The 18576-nt window shown below is 32.0% G+C and overlaps 3 protein-coding genes across 4 annotated transcripts; 2 read left to right on the top strand and 1 right to left on the bottom strand.

Annotated features, from left to right (window-relative positions):
* The first annotated feature begins 3251 nt into the window (after positions 1-3251).
* LOC108345532 (NADP-dependent malic enzyme) lies at positions 3252-8375 on the top strand. The gene is made up of 19 exons (XM_017584115.2): positions 3252-3527; positions 4085-4205; positions 4335-4409; positions 4629-4780; positions 4864-4969; positions 5110-5175; positions 5345-5440; positions 5519-5590; positions 5673-5756; positions 5834-5932; positions 6518-6565; positions 6665-6718; positions 6827-6925; positions 7006-7095; positions 7193-7270; positions 7396-7470; positions 7562-7652; positions 7857-7985; positions 8092-8375. Exons 1-19 carry the CDS (start codon positions 3376-3378, stop codon positions 8178-8180), a joined length of 1776 nt encoding a protein of 591 aa, XP_017439604.1. The 5' UTR covers positions 3252-3375; the 3' UTR covers positions 8181-8375.
* Positions 8376-8692: 317 nt separating this feature from the next.
* On the top strand, positions 8693-10601 carry LOC108345533 (pentatricopeptide repeat-containing protein At4g21065). Its single transcript, XM_017584116.2, has one exon. It carries the CDS (start codon positions 8817-8819, stop codon positions 10521-10523), a length of 1707 nt encoding a protein of 568 aa, XP_017439605.1. The 5' UTR covers positions 8693-8816; the 3' UTR covers positions 10524-10601.
* A 564-nt stretch (positions 10602-11165) lies between these two features.
* On the bottom strand, positions 11166-15348 carry LOC108345534 (2-oxoglutarate-Fe(II) type oxidoreductase hxnY). 2 transcript variants are annotated; one of them, XM_017584118.2, is made up of 11 exons: positions 15171-15348; positions 14909-15104; positions 14306-14404; positions 14161-14212; positions 13516-13637; positions 13267-13367; positions 13124-13182; positions 12639-12695; positions 12378-12423; positions 11893-11972; positions 11166-11622 (listed from the first exon to the last, which is right to left on the bottom strand). In XM_017584118.2, exons 1-11 carry the CDS (start codon positions 15258-15260, stop codon positions 11532-11534), a joined length of 993 nt encoding a protein of 330 aa, XP_017439607.1. In that variant the 5' UTR covers positions 15261-15348; the 3' UTR covers positions 11166-11531. The 2 variants fall into 2 exon arrangements, with proteins under 2 accessions (XP_017439607.1, XP_052722872.1); XM_052866912.1 differs by lacking the exons at positions 14909-15104; positions 15171-15348 and having other exon boundaries at positions 14298-14404.
* Positions 15349-18576: the final 3228 nt, after the last annotated feature.

Consider the following 18576-nt stretch of genomic DNA (forward strand, 5'->3'; position numbering starts at 1 on the left):
GTCAGATTTCATGGAGAGAATCTTAACCCCACAAAGCTTTCATCTTCTAACTGCCATTGTCAATTTTCAAGTCAGAAGATCTGCCATAAATATGTTAAGAAGGAACTATCTTCATTTATTAAGAAGTGTTCATGTGTTTAGAATCCACCAAATTACTACTAATTTTTTTATTTAAATAAAATATTTCAATTACTACCAAATTTAAAAAAATTATTTAAATATCAAATCATTGTTAAAATTAAAAAAATATTAATATTTATATTTATTATAGTCAATCTTAATTGATGATATTTTTTGGCCAGACCCAATCGAGGATAGGATTTTGGATAATAAAAGTGATGTAGTGGGTTGGATATGAGTTGGACATGTGTTGGGCCGACACATGTTGAATTAATTAAGTTGGGTCAATTTTATGTTAAATTATCAAATATATTCCAATTGATTATAAAAGTTTTAGAATTTATGAAAAGAATACTTGTTAATATCATACAAAAATAGAAAGTTCAGATTTAAATCACTATATTGATGAAATAAGAAGAGTTTTGCGTAATTTCAAAAATAGGAAAAAGTTTGTGGGGGCAGAAAACATTGTGACTAAAAATCCTAATTGTGACATTGGTGATTGGTGATAATTTGATCGATAAAGAATTACCTGAAACATTAGGGTTAGTAATAGTGTATCTCTATCTTTATTATTTTATTTTATTGAGTTAAAATTTAATTGTCATTATTATTTTTATTATTTCACATATTAATATTATATTATTTTTATAATGCTTATTGATATCATTTATTTATTTTTATACAATTTGATTTTAATTTAAATATTATTTAAGAGATTTAAATTTCAAATTAACATCAATTAGGCTAAAAGAACTGGAGCATAACGGAGAAAATAGTTTAGAAATTATAAAAGAAATGGACTTTACCAGTTGTTCAATAAGGAAATGAAATATTATATAAAGAAATATTTTGTCCACATTAAGATATAAAAGGAAACTAAGATGTATATATTAAAAAATTATTGTTTTTTATTGTTTTCGAGTCAACTATTTACTATGTTATTTGTATAAAATATTTGAATGTTTGTCTTGGTCTCTTTTAAATGTTCTTTTGTTCAAATCAATAAAGATTTGAACGTTTAAATATTAAATACAATTACTTAATGTATTTATATTTTTTAAAATGAGTTTCAAATTTACAGCACTTTAATCATAATACTATTTTTTATTCTAAGTTAATAAGTTAATTAGTATTAGTGATAATTTATTAATACTAAGACGATTCAATTCAATTCGTTAATGATAATATAACTCATCTATAAGTTATCGTTCGACGATACATTTATCATTCAATACGTAAGATAAATTTAACATTAAATTATATTTTTAAAATTTTCGAAGTTTAAGTATCAATGTCTAATTAGTTATACACTATAAATAATTACACACTTGTATGACTATAGACTAAATTGACAATTTTTTTCTTTCTTGTAATTTTACATAGAAATCGAAATATCATTGCTTTTAGTCATTCACTCATTATAAACACTTTATTGTTACTTTCTCAAAAGGTGTTACTTTGATCCATACATTTTTATTGATTAAGGAAACATATTTTTTTTCATAATTTTATAATCATTTATTGAGAAGACATTTTTGGTCGTATTTTTATATGACATTTCATGAATATTTTAACAATTAAATGAAGACGAATATGTGCCCACAATTTTAATAAAAGTATAATAATGATTTTCTTTTTCTCATAAAGTTCGACTATCTTAAAATTTTTCTTAAAAAATAAATTTATATTTACTAATTTTCCTTAACTTATAAAACCATCTGTTTAGTTAAATTTGTATTAAAAAAAAATAATCCGATGTTTTCTATGATCCAATTATTGATATTTTCAAAAGAAAAAAGAAAACGTGTATCATTTCTTTAAAGTCAATACAAGGGTGCTGATGGGACCCACCATCATTATTGTCTATCTTTTCTACCCATTAAGATAAGGTCACTCACTCTGACTCAGATCAACAATAACTCATATTTATTTAATAAATAATTACTAAAAAAATGTAAACTATCACAATTTGACAAATTGTTTATACAAATTATGACAATTTCATACAAAATAATATTAATTTTGACAGATACTTGGAGGAGATAATATTAAAAAATAGTATGTTATTTTAGTATAACTAATGATTAAGTTCTTTTCCTATTCTTGTATTTATATGTATGAAAATATTTATTAAATGTGAATTCTACAAACGATTCTTTGTTTATTGAGAAGTTAATTATTTACTAATTGTTTAGTTAAAACAATAATTAAGTCGTGTTCTTTTTATTTAACTTCACGAGCATCGTTTGGATTGAAATAAGTTATATTAGTTGTAACAAAAGTCCTGCTCTTTTTATTTTCAATTGAAGATGCAGGAAAAAATAAAATAAAAAAGGTAATTTGAGGTTTTAATTTATTTATAATAATATTCAAATAGAGGTATGTTCCTCTTAATTATTCTATTTTGTCTCAATTATTCATATAATTGCCTCATAGTTCTTGAAAGATATTCGGATGATTGCGCAGACATGACTGCAACTACTTCTTTTGTCTTTTTCTTTTTTGACAGATATTTTCTCCTTGTTAAGATCCTATGATAAAATTATATTTTAAAAAAACTAAACTAAAATATAAATAAATTATGTGTTAAAGTATACTTTTATAAATTTTATCAAATTAACAATTTTAATTATTCATCCATTCTTTCTTGAATCTAAAACAATGATAAATTTTTAAAATGAAATTTACATTTAATTATATTATAAAAAATAATTAAAATACATGTATATCAGTGTTTTCACCATCTAACTCTGTTGTTTGTCGTTTGTCAGTGTTTTCACCATTGTTATATTTTTACAGAACGTTTTCTGCATATAATTCACCATTGAAAAGTTCGTGCTTTTCATGTATATCATGTTATGTATTATATAAGTCATGACAATTCCCCCGACATAGAGCATGACCAACATACTATTTCAAAAGTACTTGTTTTCGATTTCTTTTTTCTTCTGCTAACAACCCCTTTGATTTTAAATAGGCCCACTTGAATCTAACAACGCAGAAGCACTGTAAAAATTATTACTTTTAGTAATGCAATGAAGTAGAAGTGGTGCATTTGGTCACATGGTTCACTTTCCGAACAGAAAACGACACAAACACTTGTTTACTTTTCTTCCCTTGACTCTCTTTATTTATGTATTGAAAGTCATCATTCCAGTACATAAAAGCAGTGCCTGTGGTGTTGTGAATCATTGGCATTGTTTTTGGCACTTCACAGTTCACAGTTGTATCAGAGAGACAGTGGTGAGTTGAATGGAGAGCATTTTGAAGCCCCTGAGAGATGGTGAGTCAGTGCTTGATCTGAGTCCAAGATCAACCGTGAGTGGTGGTGTTGCAGATGTCTACGGTGAGGATCATGCCACTGAGGACCAACTTGTCACCCCATGGACTTTCTCAGTTGCCAGGTCAATCTCTCCAGCTTGTTCAATCTGTGTGTTTCTTAGTTTCCAAATTTTCAGTTTTTAGCTTCATGGCTTCCATTAGTTGTATGCACTGTACTTGACTGTAAGATTGTCAGTCAAAGTGGTTAATTAGCAGAAATTGAAGTTGTTGATACCCTATACTCAAAACTTCCACAGCTTAGATGACTGAGTTTGAGTACAAGTTAGCTACATAAACTGATTCTGGCTTGTGAATGAAACTTAATTCTTTTAGCAGAAATTGAAGTTGTTGACTTTAACAAATCTCTGACCCTCCACTTCCAACTTTCATACATAACATATAAGAAGTTAGATGAGTGAGTCTGTGTAGAAGTTAAGTACATAAGTTGATTCTAGCTTGTGAAAGAAACTTAATTCATGTCATGTTCTTATTTTCTTCTTTGTTAAGTGTATATGAACAAAAATTATTTAGACAGTATATATAAGATGTATAGGATGTGAATGCTAGTGATTTTTATATTTGGTCATTTTTGTTTTAGCTGAAATTTTGGGCTGAGTTTCTGTATGTTTTTGTGCTGCAGTGGGTATTCTTTGCTTAGAGATCCACAGTACAACAAGGGGCTTGCTTTCACTGAGAAAGAGAGAGATGCACACTATTTGCGTGGACTATTACCTCCTACAATTACCTCCCAGAAACTTCAGGTTTGCATTAACTGATGATTTTTGTCTGTTATCTTTTTAGTTTAATTTCTCCATTAAAAAAGAAGAAGCTTTTTCCCCTTTTGACCTTTCCTTCTTGTTCTAATCACTTCTTTCTGCTACTGTTTACAGGAGAAACAGTTGATAAACAATATCCGACAGTATCAGGTGCCATTGCAGAAGTACATAGCTATGATGGAACTTCAGGCAGGTTTCTCTACTCATCATATCTTCTTCCATGTTTGTGGTTAAGTTTGTCTTGTTCATGATGTGGGTACCCTTTTATATGTGGTGCATGAAGGGGCATATCATTGCAAATATTTTATACTAGTGCTGTTTCTTCTATCCATGAAAAGTGAAAATGAAAATAAAGCATTTCTCTAGCTCTGAAAATTGAAAAGTGAAACATGTTTTGCTGGTACCCAGGAGACAAATGAAAGGCTGTTTTACAAACTTCTAGTTGACAATGTTGAGGAACTGCTCCCAATTGTGTATACTCCTGTTGTTGGTGAGGCCTGCCAGAAATATGGGAGCATCTTCAAGCGTCCTCAGGGTCTTTTCATAAGTTTGAAAGAGAAGTATACATTTCTTTATTCATGTGCTTGTATGAAATTTTGGGCTACATTTGATGCAGGGTCATTGAGTTGTTGAACTTTTTCAGGGGAAAGATCCTTGAGGTGTTGAAAAACTGGCCTGAAAAGAGTATCCAAGTTATTGTTGTAACAGATGGTGAACGAATTTTGGGACTTGGAGATCTTGGATGTCAGGTATTTGACTTAGAATATTTCCACCAGGGAATCAAATTCCCTGATATGAAAAACTACGACTCAAGTTATGAAGACATATATAGATATATTATGACAGTAGGTGATTTGGTCTTTACATAATGATGTTGAATGTGATTTAGGGGATGGGAATTCCTGTTGGTAAATTGGCCTTGTACACAGCACTAGGAGGAGTTCGTCCATCAGCAGTAAGAATTCTGCATATTTTCTGTTGTTCTCATTATATGATTTATATCAAGACATGTCTCCTTTGTCTTTTTTGTACATTTAACATTAAGAACTTCATTAAGTGAGTAATAAACTAATCAAATTCACTCGTATGAGTTGTGTTGTGATGTTTTCATCTTTTGTGGCTAGTGTTTGCCTATTACGATTGATGTTGGAACAAACAACGAGAAATTACTGAATGATGAGTTTTACATTGGGCTTAGACAAAAGAGGGCAACAGGGCAGGTTGGTATAACTAACTTAATAACGCATGTAGCTTTTATTAGCATCATTTTCTTAACTTGGTTTCTGCATTCTCCTTAGGAATATTCCGAACTTCTGCAAGAGTTCATGACTGCTGTCAAGCAAAACTACGGAGAAAAAGTTCTTATACAGGTTTCAAATTTTTTGTATGATTCTTAACATTTCTGAATTCATTCAATGTAGTATCAGACTATTTAAAATTGTTGTTCTGCAGTTTGAAGATTTTGCGAACCACAACGCTTTTGAGTTGCTTGCAAAATATGGTACAACTCATCTTGTTTTCAACGATGATATTCAGGTACTAAGTTGCATAAAGGATGACATCTACATCTTGAAGATTTTTGTATTGTAATTATTAATGCATTGTTGTCTCAGGGAACTGCATCTGTGGTACTTGCTGGGGTTGTGGCAGCCTTGAAGCTCATTGGTGGTACTCTGGCTGACCACACATTCTTGTTCCTTGGTGCTGGAGAGGTATTTTGACCCTTTTCTGAATTATTATGTATACAATCTTTCCCTGAATCTAAAGCAAAGGGAAACAATCTGTGGAATAGAATAAGTTATGAAAAGTTTTAAGAGTTAAATATGTTTTTAGTTCCTAAACTTGAACGTGAAATTTGAATTCATTTTTGTCTCAAACATTGATATATTTTGATCCTCAAATTTAAAAAATAAATGAATATAGTTCTCTTAATCTATTTACGTTTAAATTTTTCTGACGTGTTCACGTTTTAAGATGACGGTTCAGTTGTTTACACCCAGTTCAAATATCAATCTGAAATATCATTCAATAAACCCAGAAAATTAGCATCATTTGGTTATAAGGATTATATGCATTTATTTTTAAAGTTTTGACACCAAAATATATAGAGGGGGACGAATTCTAATTTCACAATTAAATTTAGGAAGTAAAAACATATTTAACTTAACTTTCAAATCCCCATTTATTTTTTATATGTATTCTTGTTTTGAGGCATATGCATACACAGTCTCTCACATCTCCTGTTGTCTGCAACTGGCAAATTAGTCTGTTCAATTTATGTTCTGTCATGTTTTCAGGCAGGGACAGGAATAGCAGAACTTATAGCTCTCGAGACATCAAAGCAGGTGAATAGCTGTTTATTGTTTTTGCAGTGGTCAAGTTGGTTTCTTTAGTTAGTTTTAAAATCGACATTGCTGATTTTCTTCTACTTATTTCTTGAGCAGACAAAGACACCTATAGAGGAGACTCGCAAGAAGATATGGCTTGTGGATTCAAAGGTAGTAAAAAACATGATAGGCTTCCATGAAAATACGTTTTATTTTAATTTGTTAGCTTTTGTCTTAATGGTTTAAGTTTCTGCAATACATTTCCTTTTTCTCTTTCAGGGTTTGATTGTTGGTTCAAGAAAGCATTCACTTCAACATTTCAAGAAGCCATGGGCTCATGAACATGAGCCTGTTGACACTCTCTTAGAAGCTGTTAAGGTGTCAAAATATGTCTGTTTATAACTTGCAGTAGGTTGCCTTTTCATGAGTGTCTGTCGTTAATCAGTCTACATCTTCAGGTAATCAAACCTACAGTTTTGGTTGGATCATCAGGAGTGGGAAAAACATTTACAAAGGAAGTAATTGAAGCTGTGTCTTCCATCAATGAAGTAAACTCTAATCTCCTCTTGCATATGATAATTTGTGTGCTTGTTTAGATAGACAATTTTAAATAGAAACTGTGTCTCTATCATGCCTTCCCTTCAGAAACCTCTTATTTTGGCTCTCTCCAATCCAACATCACAATCTGAGTGTACAGCTGAAGAGGCTTACCAATGGAGTGAGGTAAAATAACACAACCGTATTTGTTTCTTGAATTGGTTGAAAGAGTTCTTTGATTTGATGCAAAAGGATGCCTTATTTGCAATAGTAACTTCCATAACTTATCTTTGCTTGTCTTCAAAACACAGGGTCGTGCAATTTTTGCTAGTGGAAGTCCATTTGATCCTATAGAATACAAGGGAAAAGTGTACTATTCAGGCCAGGTTTTGCAATCCTCTTCATATTCATTACCAGTTACTCTTCTATTTGGTTATACAACAAACAATCATGTCAAGTCTTGTCTTGTCTATTCAGGCCAACAATGCTTACATTTTCCCTGGTTTTGGTTTGGGATTGGTAATCTCTGGAGCAATCCGAGTTCATGATGATATGCTTCTGGCAGCATGTAAGTGGACAACAAATCAATACATCCAACAAACATGATGTTTTGTGATGTTCTGTTCTTTCTATCCTCTTTGTTTCATTCTCTCAAGCTTCTTCAACTGCACATTTTCTTTTATTGTGTGTTGGCAATGCTGAGATCTTAATAATGGTTTTGGATCTTGTAAACTTCACAAATTAATTCTCAACATTATTGATATATATGCAGCGGAAGCCTTGGCTAAACTAGTGACTGAGGAGAACTATGAAAAGGGCTTGATTTATCCACCATTCTCTGACATCAGAACAATTTCAGCTAACATAGCTGCAGGTGTTGCTGCCAAGGCATATGAGCTGGGTTTGTGCTCATCATCACAACTCTCATGCTTTGTTCTAGTTTACAACAATTTCAGCTAACATTTGACATGTTTTGAGACTAACAATTGTGTTAAACTTTCTTTTAGGCTTGGCTACACGTCTCCCTCGTCCTGAGAATCTTGTGAAGTATGCCCAGAGTTGCATGTATTCTCCTGTGTACCGAAACTATAGGTGAATTATGGGGCAAATCATTGTTAAATTTGGCAGTAATAAACATGAATGTGTAGGTGGCATATGTGAGTGGTTTTATGCTTTTTGTCATGTAATCACCAAAACTACTGGTGAATTATGCTTTTTGTTATGTAATCACTGTTGGCTTTGGCTGTAATAAACATAATGCTTTGTATTATGAAATCTTAATTTCATCTCACGCCATGCCCATGGCTAGCTCAGTAAACATTACCATTCAATAGTTTTCAACAACTGATTCGTGTAATTAATATAATGGCACCACATTCTACTTCTATTTAATCAATTTTAATATTTTACTTGTATAAATATGAAATAATTAAAAAAAATGTTACCTTTTAACGCACAAAACACTGAAAGTGGCCTGAAACCTGCCGGAACTCACGAGAATAAACACATACATTGGAAAATTCTCACACACCAACCGTCGAACACCTCAAATGCACCCAAACCGCGAGTTAAACGAGACTGCCCAAATAACAAACCAAATGAATGGGAACGAGATTGAAGCAGATTGTTCAAATAACAAACCGAATGAAAGAGACCCATATTGAATGAGAATGAATTAACAGAGCCAAATAGAATGAATTGATGAGAAAATGCATAGAAGTGGAGCGAGGAGATGGTCAGATATTACTCCAACATGAAGAGAGTGTACAAGCTACACGCCACGCTAATCAAACAGGGACAACACCAGAACCCTCTCTCCCTGCGTGCCTTCATTCTCCGCTGTACCAACTCATCATCACCCCCCGACACCGCCCGTTACGCCGCCTCCGTGCTCCTCCGTTTCCCGATCTCCGGCGACACCTTCCTCTACAACGCCATCATCCGCCACGTGGCAGTTCACGCTCCCTCCCTCGCCCTCGCCCTCTTCTCCCACATGCACCGCACCAATATCCCCTTGGATCACTTCACCTTCCCCTTCATTCTCAAAACCTCCAAACTAAACCCCCACCACATCCACTCCATCGTTCTCAAGCTCGGTTTCAACTCCTCCATCTACGTCCAAAACGCCCTTATAAACTCCTACGGAACCTCCTCTGCCTCCCTCCACCTCACCCTTAAACTGTTCGACGAAATCTCCCACCCAGACTTGGTTTCTTGGTCCTCTTTAATCTCATCTTTCGCCAAACAAGGGTTCCCCGATGAAGCCCTTACGCTTTTCCAACAAATGCAGCTCTGCCAGAGTGATATCCTACCCGATGGGGTCATCATGCTTAGTCTGCTATCCGCTGTTTCCAGCTTGGGTGCCTTGGAATTAGGTATCTGGGTTCACGCTTTTATTTCCAGAACTGGGCTCAGCCTTACTGTTCCATTAGGTACTGCACTTATTGACATGTATTCTCGATGCGGGGACATTGATCGTTCTGTTAAGGTGTTTGATGAAATGCCTCACAGGAATGTTGTAACGTGGACCGCGCTGATTAACGGGCTTGCTGTTCATGGACGTGGTAGGGAGGCTTTAGAGGCCTTTTATGATATGGTGGAGTCTGGTTTGAAGCCTGATCGTGTTGCTTTTATGGGTGCATTGGTGGCTTGTAGTCATGGTGGGCTTGTGGAGGAGGGGCGGAGGGTTTTTGAGGGCATGTGGAGTAGGTATGGGGTTGCACCGGGGCTTGAGCATTATGGTTGTATGGTTGATCTTCTTGGCCGCGCAGGCATGATGGTTGAAGCTTTTGAGTTTGTGGAGGGGATGCTTGTTAAGCCAAATTCGGTTATTTGGAGGACCTTGCTTGGGGCATGTGTGAATCACAATCATCTTGGGCTGGCTGAGAAGGCCAGAGCGAGGATCAAGGAGTTGGACCCTTATCATGATGGTGATTATGTGCTTTTGTCAAACGCTTATGGTGGAGTTGGTAAATGGGTTGAGAAGGAGGGGGTGAGGAATTCTATGAAGGAGGGTAGGATTGTGAAGGAGCCTGGCCATAGTTTGGTTCACGTTGATCAAGTGGTTCATGAGTTTTTGTCTGGAGATAATTCTCACCCGAAGTGGGAGGAGATTACAAGATTTTTAGGTTCGATTATTGACACAGTAAAACTTGGAGGGTACACCCCTATTACGTCTAATGTGCTGCATGACATTCAAGAGGAAGAGAAAGAGCATTGTCTGGGCTATCACAGTGAGAAATTAGCAGTGGCTTTTGTTCTTCTTTATCATAGGGATAGAAAGACCATTAGGGTCATTAAGAATCTTAGGATTTGTTATGACTGTCATAGTTTCATGAAGCACGTTTCAAGTTTCTTTGATAGATATATTGTCATAAGGGATCGAAGTCGATTCCACCATTTTAGCAAGGGATCATGCTCTTGCAGAGATTTTTGGTAAGTTAATCATGTTCAAATGTCAAAATTCAAGCTTTACTAGCTTTTACGGTTATATATGATTCCATAAATTGCAAGGCTAGCATTCGCATCCTAATCACTCAAAGACAGTGTTCAGTATATAAACAAATTCAGTTTATTACCAAATACTAATTTTTAGCTTTATTTATTAAATATTTAATCTAATGGATTGACACGTTGTTTTGGGATTGAAATGCTTTCTTTAAAGCAAAAGACTTAATTTTTGAACACCCACTTTTCCATAATCTGTTGACAGGGCCATTCTATATCTTTCTCTCTCTATCCACAATTTTGCATACTTCATTAATAGGTATCCAAATAGGATAAGTCTTTGGGGACAGTCACGTAAGATTTGGATGTTTCTGCACGTGTCTGACAAAGAAACCAAATTGGCTTCTGGACCACCCTCATCACACCATTCACAAAAAAAAAAAAAAAAAACACTTTCTTACCCTCTTTCAATGAAACCCCACACAATTTCAACATCATTTCACATTCTATCACCAACACACGTCGCACTTTCGTACTACCTCGTCCACATAAAACATTGATGCTTAAAAAGAATACCATTGTGTAAAGCATTTGGAGAAATACAAACACTAACAAAGGTGAGTAAAACATAAACTTTTGTTTGCAAAGTATATTTATTGACTAGAAACAATTCTAATTTTTTTTCTTCATATCCTATTCCCAGCATTGGGCTGAATAAAAAAATACATCGCTTGATTTCATTCATGTTTTTCTTTTAGCTGTAGCAATAAGTACCAAACCATGTAGCTATCTCCCCACCCCTTCCCCAGGACTATCCCAACAAAATCTAAATAACATGTTTAACATATGATGCTGTTGTCTCTAAATGCAGTACAAAATTTCCTGGCTACTTCAGCTCCAAAAGCAAACTTCCTAAGCTTCTTGTTTATGGTAAATATCCAAATCAGTGTAAGTGAGTGTTTTTGTGAAAAAACACTAGGCTGTTCCAAAGGTTGACTGTTCAAGCTTGCTGTTTCTTGTAAATTTTCAGATCAGCATGAGTGTCCTTGTAGCGCTGAGTCAGGTAGTCCTGGCATAAGATGGGAGGAAATCTGGTAAAAGAGAAAAATGCAAAGATGTTAAGAGCCTCTACAAACAGCACAGATTTTATACCGTGGTTGCTTCCTATTGATTTATCTACATAACATTTGGGTGAACAATTAGGCAATTTCATGCACATTGCTTTATATTATAAATGGCCTGTTTTAGTACTCTATCGACCAAACAAACAAGCCTCAGAAGGGAAGGATGGAATCTGAATGTGAGATTAACTTTCTAACATACACTATGCTGCTAATTTTTAGTTGACATGTTTAACTTACTTAGGAGGATTACTATCAGATTTGCAGGTTGGCAAGCACTCTACTAGACAGTCATGACTTGGCTCCAAGAAGTATGCAATCTGTAAAAGGAAAAAGCACAGTGATGAGCATGTTGCATAATTTTGTAATATAATAACATAGTGGTGGTTCATATTGTCGCTATCAATGAATAAAAAAAGGGAAGACCGACTGTGCTGGAAAAACCAACGACCGTGACAGAAGTCAATCCTGGTGGCTGTAACCAGTAGCCAATAATTGTCCTTAGCACTATGAATTCCAATGATGGCAGAAGATAATGGAGAACCACAAGACCACAAGATAAATATTGAAATACTATTTATGTTTTGACCAGATAAGTACTGAGATACGAATAAATATTGAGGTCTTCAGGGAGGCTAAATATATTATGTATTAAACAATTTAATACCGATTTTGCTATGAATATAAATGACAGAAGGTAAAGAGTAAAAAAAGCTGGGGCTTACAGAATATCTTTCTTGACCATTTCCTAGAACTCTGTGCAGTGTGGACCTGAGCATGAATACAACGTAATTTGTTGATTACAAAATTTCATAAATCACTTGTGTATAAGCTTCTACTACAAGCTTACAATTTTCTCTAGAGAATAGTAATAGTAGTAGCTCATAACACAAATCAATATCTGTCTTTTGAATTTCTCTAATCTGAGAAATATGCCTGCCTTCATTCAAAATTAGAAATATTCGAAAGTGGGAAAGATTTCTTACTTGAAAACACAGTTGCTCCAGCGCTCCAGCATGTCACCAAGATTCACAATGAAGGCTCTGCAATATAAGCAGTCTGTCAGATAATGTAATATAGTTCTGAAGGGCATGACAGAGGTAATAACATTAAAGCCTAGTAATTGGCATAGTACAGCTCAAAAAGAACTAAAATTTCAGAAATATATCAGTTGTGCAGACAAGTGTAATTTTACAATGAATGAATTGTTTTGTGCGTGCTAGTGATACTGTCAAATGAAAAGTATGGCTTCTCACATCATCCCATCTATAGATTTGTATGAATGACAAAAACTGACTACGAAACTACCATAAACAAATCCAGGAAAAAATAATCTTGAAAAAACAAGGGAGTGTCTGAAGAAGTTTAGAAATTAACTAATGAATTAAAACGTAGGGATGAAGAAATAACGATTCTCACAACTGCGTTGCATGAAAATAGAAATAAAAGCTACAATGACATATGGACTAACCCCTTTAATGGTGCCACATCCTCCCATATCTGAGGTTTAGCATCCCTATTCTTGCATATCTACAATGAAGGACATTGTTACTCTAAGTTCAGAACATACAAATTTTTGTAATATTGAAGAAAAAAAATCATTTGCTTTCTTACTTGAAGGCCTGAAACATCATCTGTTGCCAACAGTGTAATTAAACCATAGTCAGTATGAGCTCCAGCTCCATATAATCCTTTCGAGGGGTCTGAGATTTGACCTTCATTGAACATAGATGAATACAACCGTGTAAGTTTTTTTTCTTTGCAATTGTACCAGACACAGTGACCACGTGGTACTGGTTCGGAATTTGTGACTTTCTACATTAGTCTTACAATACTTCTTTCCAAGAATATCACATACAATACCTTCATAGTGCAGCAAACGCAGAGTTGCAATTGGCTCTCCGAACATTTTTGGCTGGTCAAAAAAATTTTCATCCAAATCAAGTGCAAGGGATATTATCTTTGCAACAGCTTTCCCCACTTCTCTGGATTACCCAACAAAACAGGCAGAAACAAATTACTAGAGAAAAAAAAAATTGAAGCCCTTTTCCCCCAATGCAGAATTTGAGTCCATATGAACAACCAAGGCAGTTAAACATGATCTATAGTTTCCTTCATGGGAAGGGAGTAATAACATTGACAAGAAAATAAAAAAAAAAAGTATCACCTTGATCCCCTCCCCCCAGGGAGAGGAAGAACAGCCAACAAGAAACACAATGGAAATCTTGTTGTTGAAATGAAAACCAAACACTGTTCCATATCAGGGTTTTAAAAAACAGTCAATGATCATGATTTTGATCAAAACATGATGTTCAAGACAGTAGAGTGCTGCACAGGCAGCACATGTCTGAATTATAAAAAAATGTCAAAATCATAACTGCAATTCAAAGTCTTGCTTCATCTATTAACTAGTTTCACATGCAACACAGATGATAAAAAAACATACTAGCTGAGCTGAGATAGTATCTTATGACAAAAATAAACAAAAAAACCAGCAGTAAAACGTACAATGTCTCTCGATGGAACTTTTCCATGGTCTCCCTCCACCCCGGCAAAACATCTACATAGGAAAAAAGTTCAACAAAAATTTAAAACAAGAAAATAAAATCCAAAATGTTGGAAGACTCAATTGGTAGAAAACAGACTTTTCTACCTGGTGCAGGCCATATATTCTGACCATAGAAAGGCTTCTTCGATTCTGGGTCATCTTCAGCTTTTTCAACTCCAATATAATACCCCTCTTTATAGTCTCCTATTTAACCAAGCAGCGAAGATGTTATTAAGGTTTTGAAAGACAAAAACTTGCACACGGTTATTTCAAAACTTCTAGTTCTTTACAATTAGAATTTATTGTAATACTTTGCACAGTAAAGGCTTACACGAAACATCAACATAGATCTTTTGTGCAAAGCTTCAATTTTTGTAGAAAGGCAACAAATATAAGCACGTAAGAAACTGGCCTTAAGTTTTGTTCGGTTTGATCAAAACTAAGATACAGTTCTTTCTGTACTCTTTTGTGTTGATTTTCAATTACAATTGACGTTTTATTTCGGTAATACGTGACAAATGTTTGCATCAAACATCAATATCAATATAGATTATACATGCAAAACTTCAATTCTGACAAGACAGTAACACCAAAAGCAACCGTCTAAGTCTTTTCCGTTCAGAATCATGAAAAAGAAGAATAAGAAAACAGGGTGGTGGAATCCATGCAAACAAGCAGAAAATTCCAAAATGGGTACTGCATACATACCACGAAGTTGATTTTCAGGATCAAGAAGTTCATCAAGAACAGGGGTATATCCCCTGTGTTTTTCATTCCTGAGAATCTGCATCTTTTCCTCGAGGGGAAGAGAGAAAAACTTCTTGCTCTGTGCAAAAACCTCGTCCATGAATTCCTGGCTTATGCCATGGTTGACAACGTAGAAAAAACCCGAATCCAAACACGCCTGAAACAAAACATCAACATAAGATCACAAGAAAACAGAGTGATGAAACAGAGGAAAAGAGCAAACCTGTTTGAGTAAACGAACGGATTGGTTGATGTCGGAGTTGGATAGGTCGATGCAGTTGAGGGCAGAGAATTGTGTGCTCTGTCTTCCCATGTTTGAAGAGCAAAGAAGGACAGCCTCAAATTCCTGAAACCACTTTGCACTTTCCAATGACCACCAAACAAAACTCAAAATTGCCTTTGCTTATATAAGCAGAATTTGTAGCAGCCATGCTTTTTTTTTCAAAAAAAAAAATATTTTTTTCTGTTTAATTTATTTCTTGTTTGGAAACATAAATTTCTTGGTTGTGGGTTCTCTGGAATCATTGACCTGCTTCCTTTTTCTTCTTCAAAATTGGTATTTTATCCTTATCTAGATCATAAATTTTTGGGTGTATATATATATATATATATATATATATATATATATATATATATATATATATATATATATATATATATATATAGTATTTCAAAAAATATATATTAAGACAATAGTTATAGTGTTCAATTTTTGTTTATATTTTTAGTAAAATCATTTTTTTTAATTACTTTATAAAGTTTTATTATTAAACAAACACGGGTTGACAAGATTCTTGTTTTAGTTGAACTAGTAAGTTTGAATTTGAGTTTTAAGTGTATAATTATGCTAAATATTTGGATAAAATTTATTTAAAGGGTTTTTCTTAGATTTTGGAGTTTATGTAAATTGAGTTTGACAATGAGATCTTTTGTAATGATAGGGTTTAGTCAAATACAGTTGTCTAAACGACCATTATTTATTTTTTTATTGTTTTTTCATGACTCCAACAACTTCGGTTTGAAAATGTGTTTTTTTTTTTTTAATTTCTGTTTTCTATCTTTGTTGATAATTTCTTGATTATTTAGCATCGAAGACTATTATATGAATAAAAATTGGAATTTGTAATCTATGAAATTTGGTATTTAATTATGTCTTAAATATGATTATCGTGTCCGAATAAATATATGTGATGAAAACATGAGAATATTTCACTTATTAGGAATTGGAAAAACTTGTAAATAATCATAACTCTCTCTTTTAAAAAAAAATTAATTCATTTGTATATTTTGAATAAATTTTGTTTGAATCATTATGTCTGCATTAATTTAAATAACAAGTATAATTAATAAATAAAAGTTAAATATAAAACTTGTAAAATTATTGCATTTTCCATAAATGTTAAATTTTAATGGTATTGCCTAATTATTATTATAAGTTGACTTAAGTATCAATTAGACTGCTTATTTTGTATTTTTAGTGATTATAAAATACGTAACGTAAGAGCACCATTCCAAAACACATTACCGTTTGAGTTTATATTGAAAAACTCACTCAATCTAGTTTTCTAATTAAGAAACGAGAGGAAAATATATTTTATGATTAATTGAAATTCGTTTAATATCATTTTTAGTTTCACTTTTTATTTAATCTTCTACTTTTACCTTTTAGGATGTTTTAATTAATTATAAAGTGTACTATATAGATGTTTAAAAAATGTGTATTGTGTTTTTAAAGTTTCCATCTAATATTTTCATTTGACTCAATAGATGTAAACAATATTGGCTTAAAATGTGAAAAATTATGTGTAAACCTAGTTATAGCAAAGAATTTAGAGATTAATTAAGTTTGTGTACTTAATGTTCTATAGTAACAATTAGGCTTGAATAATTAATTAGAAAAAAAAAATTAAATAGTATTAATGAAAAAGTTTAAAGGGTGATTAAAAAGATTAAATAGTTTAGAATCTATAGTTTAATAATTAGCTTTAAATTAAATAAGTGTACATTATTTTTAAAATACTTTTACTAGTTTTGTTAAGGATGTAAAATTTTGTAATTAAGACTCGTATTTTGATAATTTTTTACTTTTACTTTAATTTTGAACTACTTAAAAATTAATTTAATTAATATAGTTAGATTTTTTTTTCTTACTTTAAATACTGAGAGTTCTGTGGGAAAATCTAAATTAGAGTATATTTTCATTCAAACGAGAGGATTTTTCTTCCTTGTTGCTTTGACATAATTGATTTTAAATATTTAATATTAATATGGAATAAAAAATCAAAATTGATAAGAAATATACTTAAAGTCTAATTCCATCTTATAAATAAACTATTAGATTGATAACAAAATTATTTAAAGTTTAATAATTTGTTTGGAAATGGATTTAAAATTAATGACTACTAACTGATAGTCGTACAAAAGTGGAAAAATATTAGTTTGGAGACACGTTATAGTTATTGATTTATTTTAAAACGTTTGTTTTATATCAAAAACCAATATTTAACTCATGTTTATTTTTCAACATCGGGAAAATGTAACATTTCTTTCGTCGTTGTATATAATTATTTATTACACTTTATTAATAAAATCAAGATAAAAGTTCATATATACATACATATATATATATATATATATATATATATATATATATATATATATATATATATATATATATATATTACAATTTCACATCCGAATAAATAAATTTTACCATGATTAACAAAATAACTCAAGATTATTCATCTTATCTAATATCTACTAATTTAAATATTTATGATTAAATCACAAACTATAATTTTATTAAATCTTGAATATTTGTTATAAATAATTACTTTTATATGCAAGCATAAAAAATAATAAAAAATTATGAGAAGAAAATATTTATTTATCAATCAAATGAAAATAATAAGTATAATTAAAAGATAAATAATATATAAATATAAATTAAATAACAAAAAATGATTAAATAAATCAATCAATTTATTTTATAGGATGTTAAGATACCACTAATGATAGGAAATATATTTAGACCAAAAATAATTACAATATTAGCAATGAGTTGACCAGCAAGTTAAAAATATTAAATAAAAGAAACATAAATCAATTGATAATTTTCTTTCCCTGTTAAGAATGAGTTAACCAACAAATTGAAAAAGATTAAAAAATAAGTAAATTAGTCGATTGATGAGTTAAAGATAAAAATACAATAATATAAGCTATATTTATTGACGACGAAAATAATAGAATACTTAAAAAATTATTTTAAACACTAAATAAAATAATTATTTATAAAGACTTTATTTAAAATATCAAAACTTAAGAAATATTTAAAACGTAATTATTGTTGAAATTAGAAAATGTTGTAGATCTTAGATTATAGTTAATTAACTTTTTGAAGATTTTATATCTTGAATAAATAATAAAAACATGTATTAGAAAATATAATATAAAGTTTGTACTAAATACTCATTATCATTGAACAAACTTTCTATTTTGTTAGGCATGTATGCGTATACCAGTGATTAGAGGCTATATGGGCGCCACCTGTCAAATCAATCAACACATGGTATACTTTTTTGGACGCTTTAAGTACCTTTTTTATTAACTCGTTTTTTTCTAATTTCCGT

This window comes from Vigna angularis, chromosome 8 (genome assembly GCF_016808095.1).
Source record: "Vigna angularis cultivar LongXiaoDou No.4 chromosome 8, ASM1680809v1, whole genome shotgun sequence".
In the NCBI taxonomy this organism is placed as follows: Eukaryota; Viridiplantae; Streptophyta; class Magnoliopsida; order Fabales; family Fabaceae; genus Vigna; species Vigna angularis.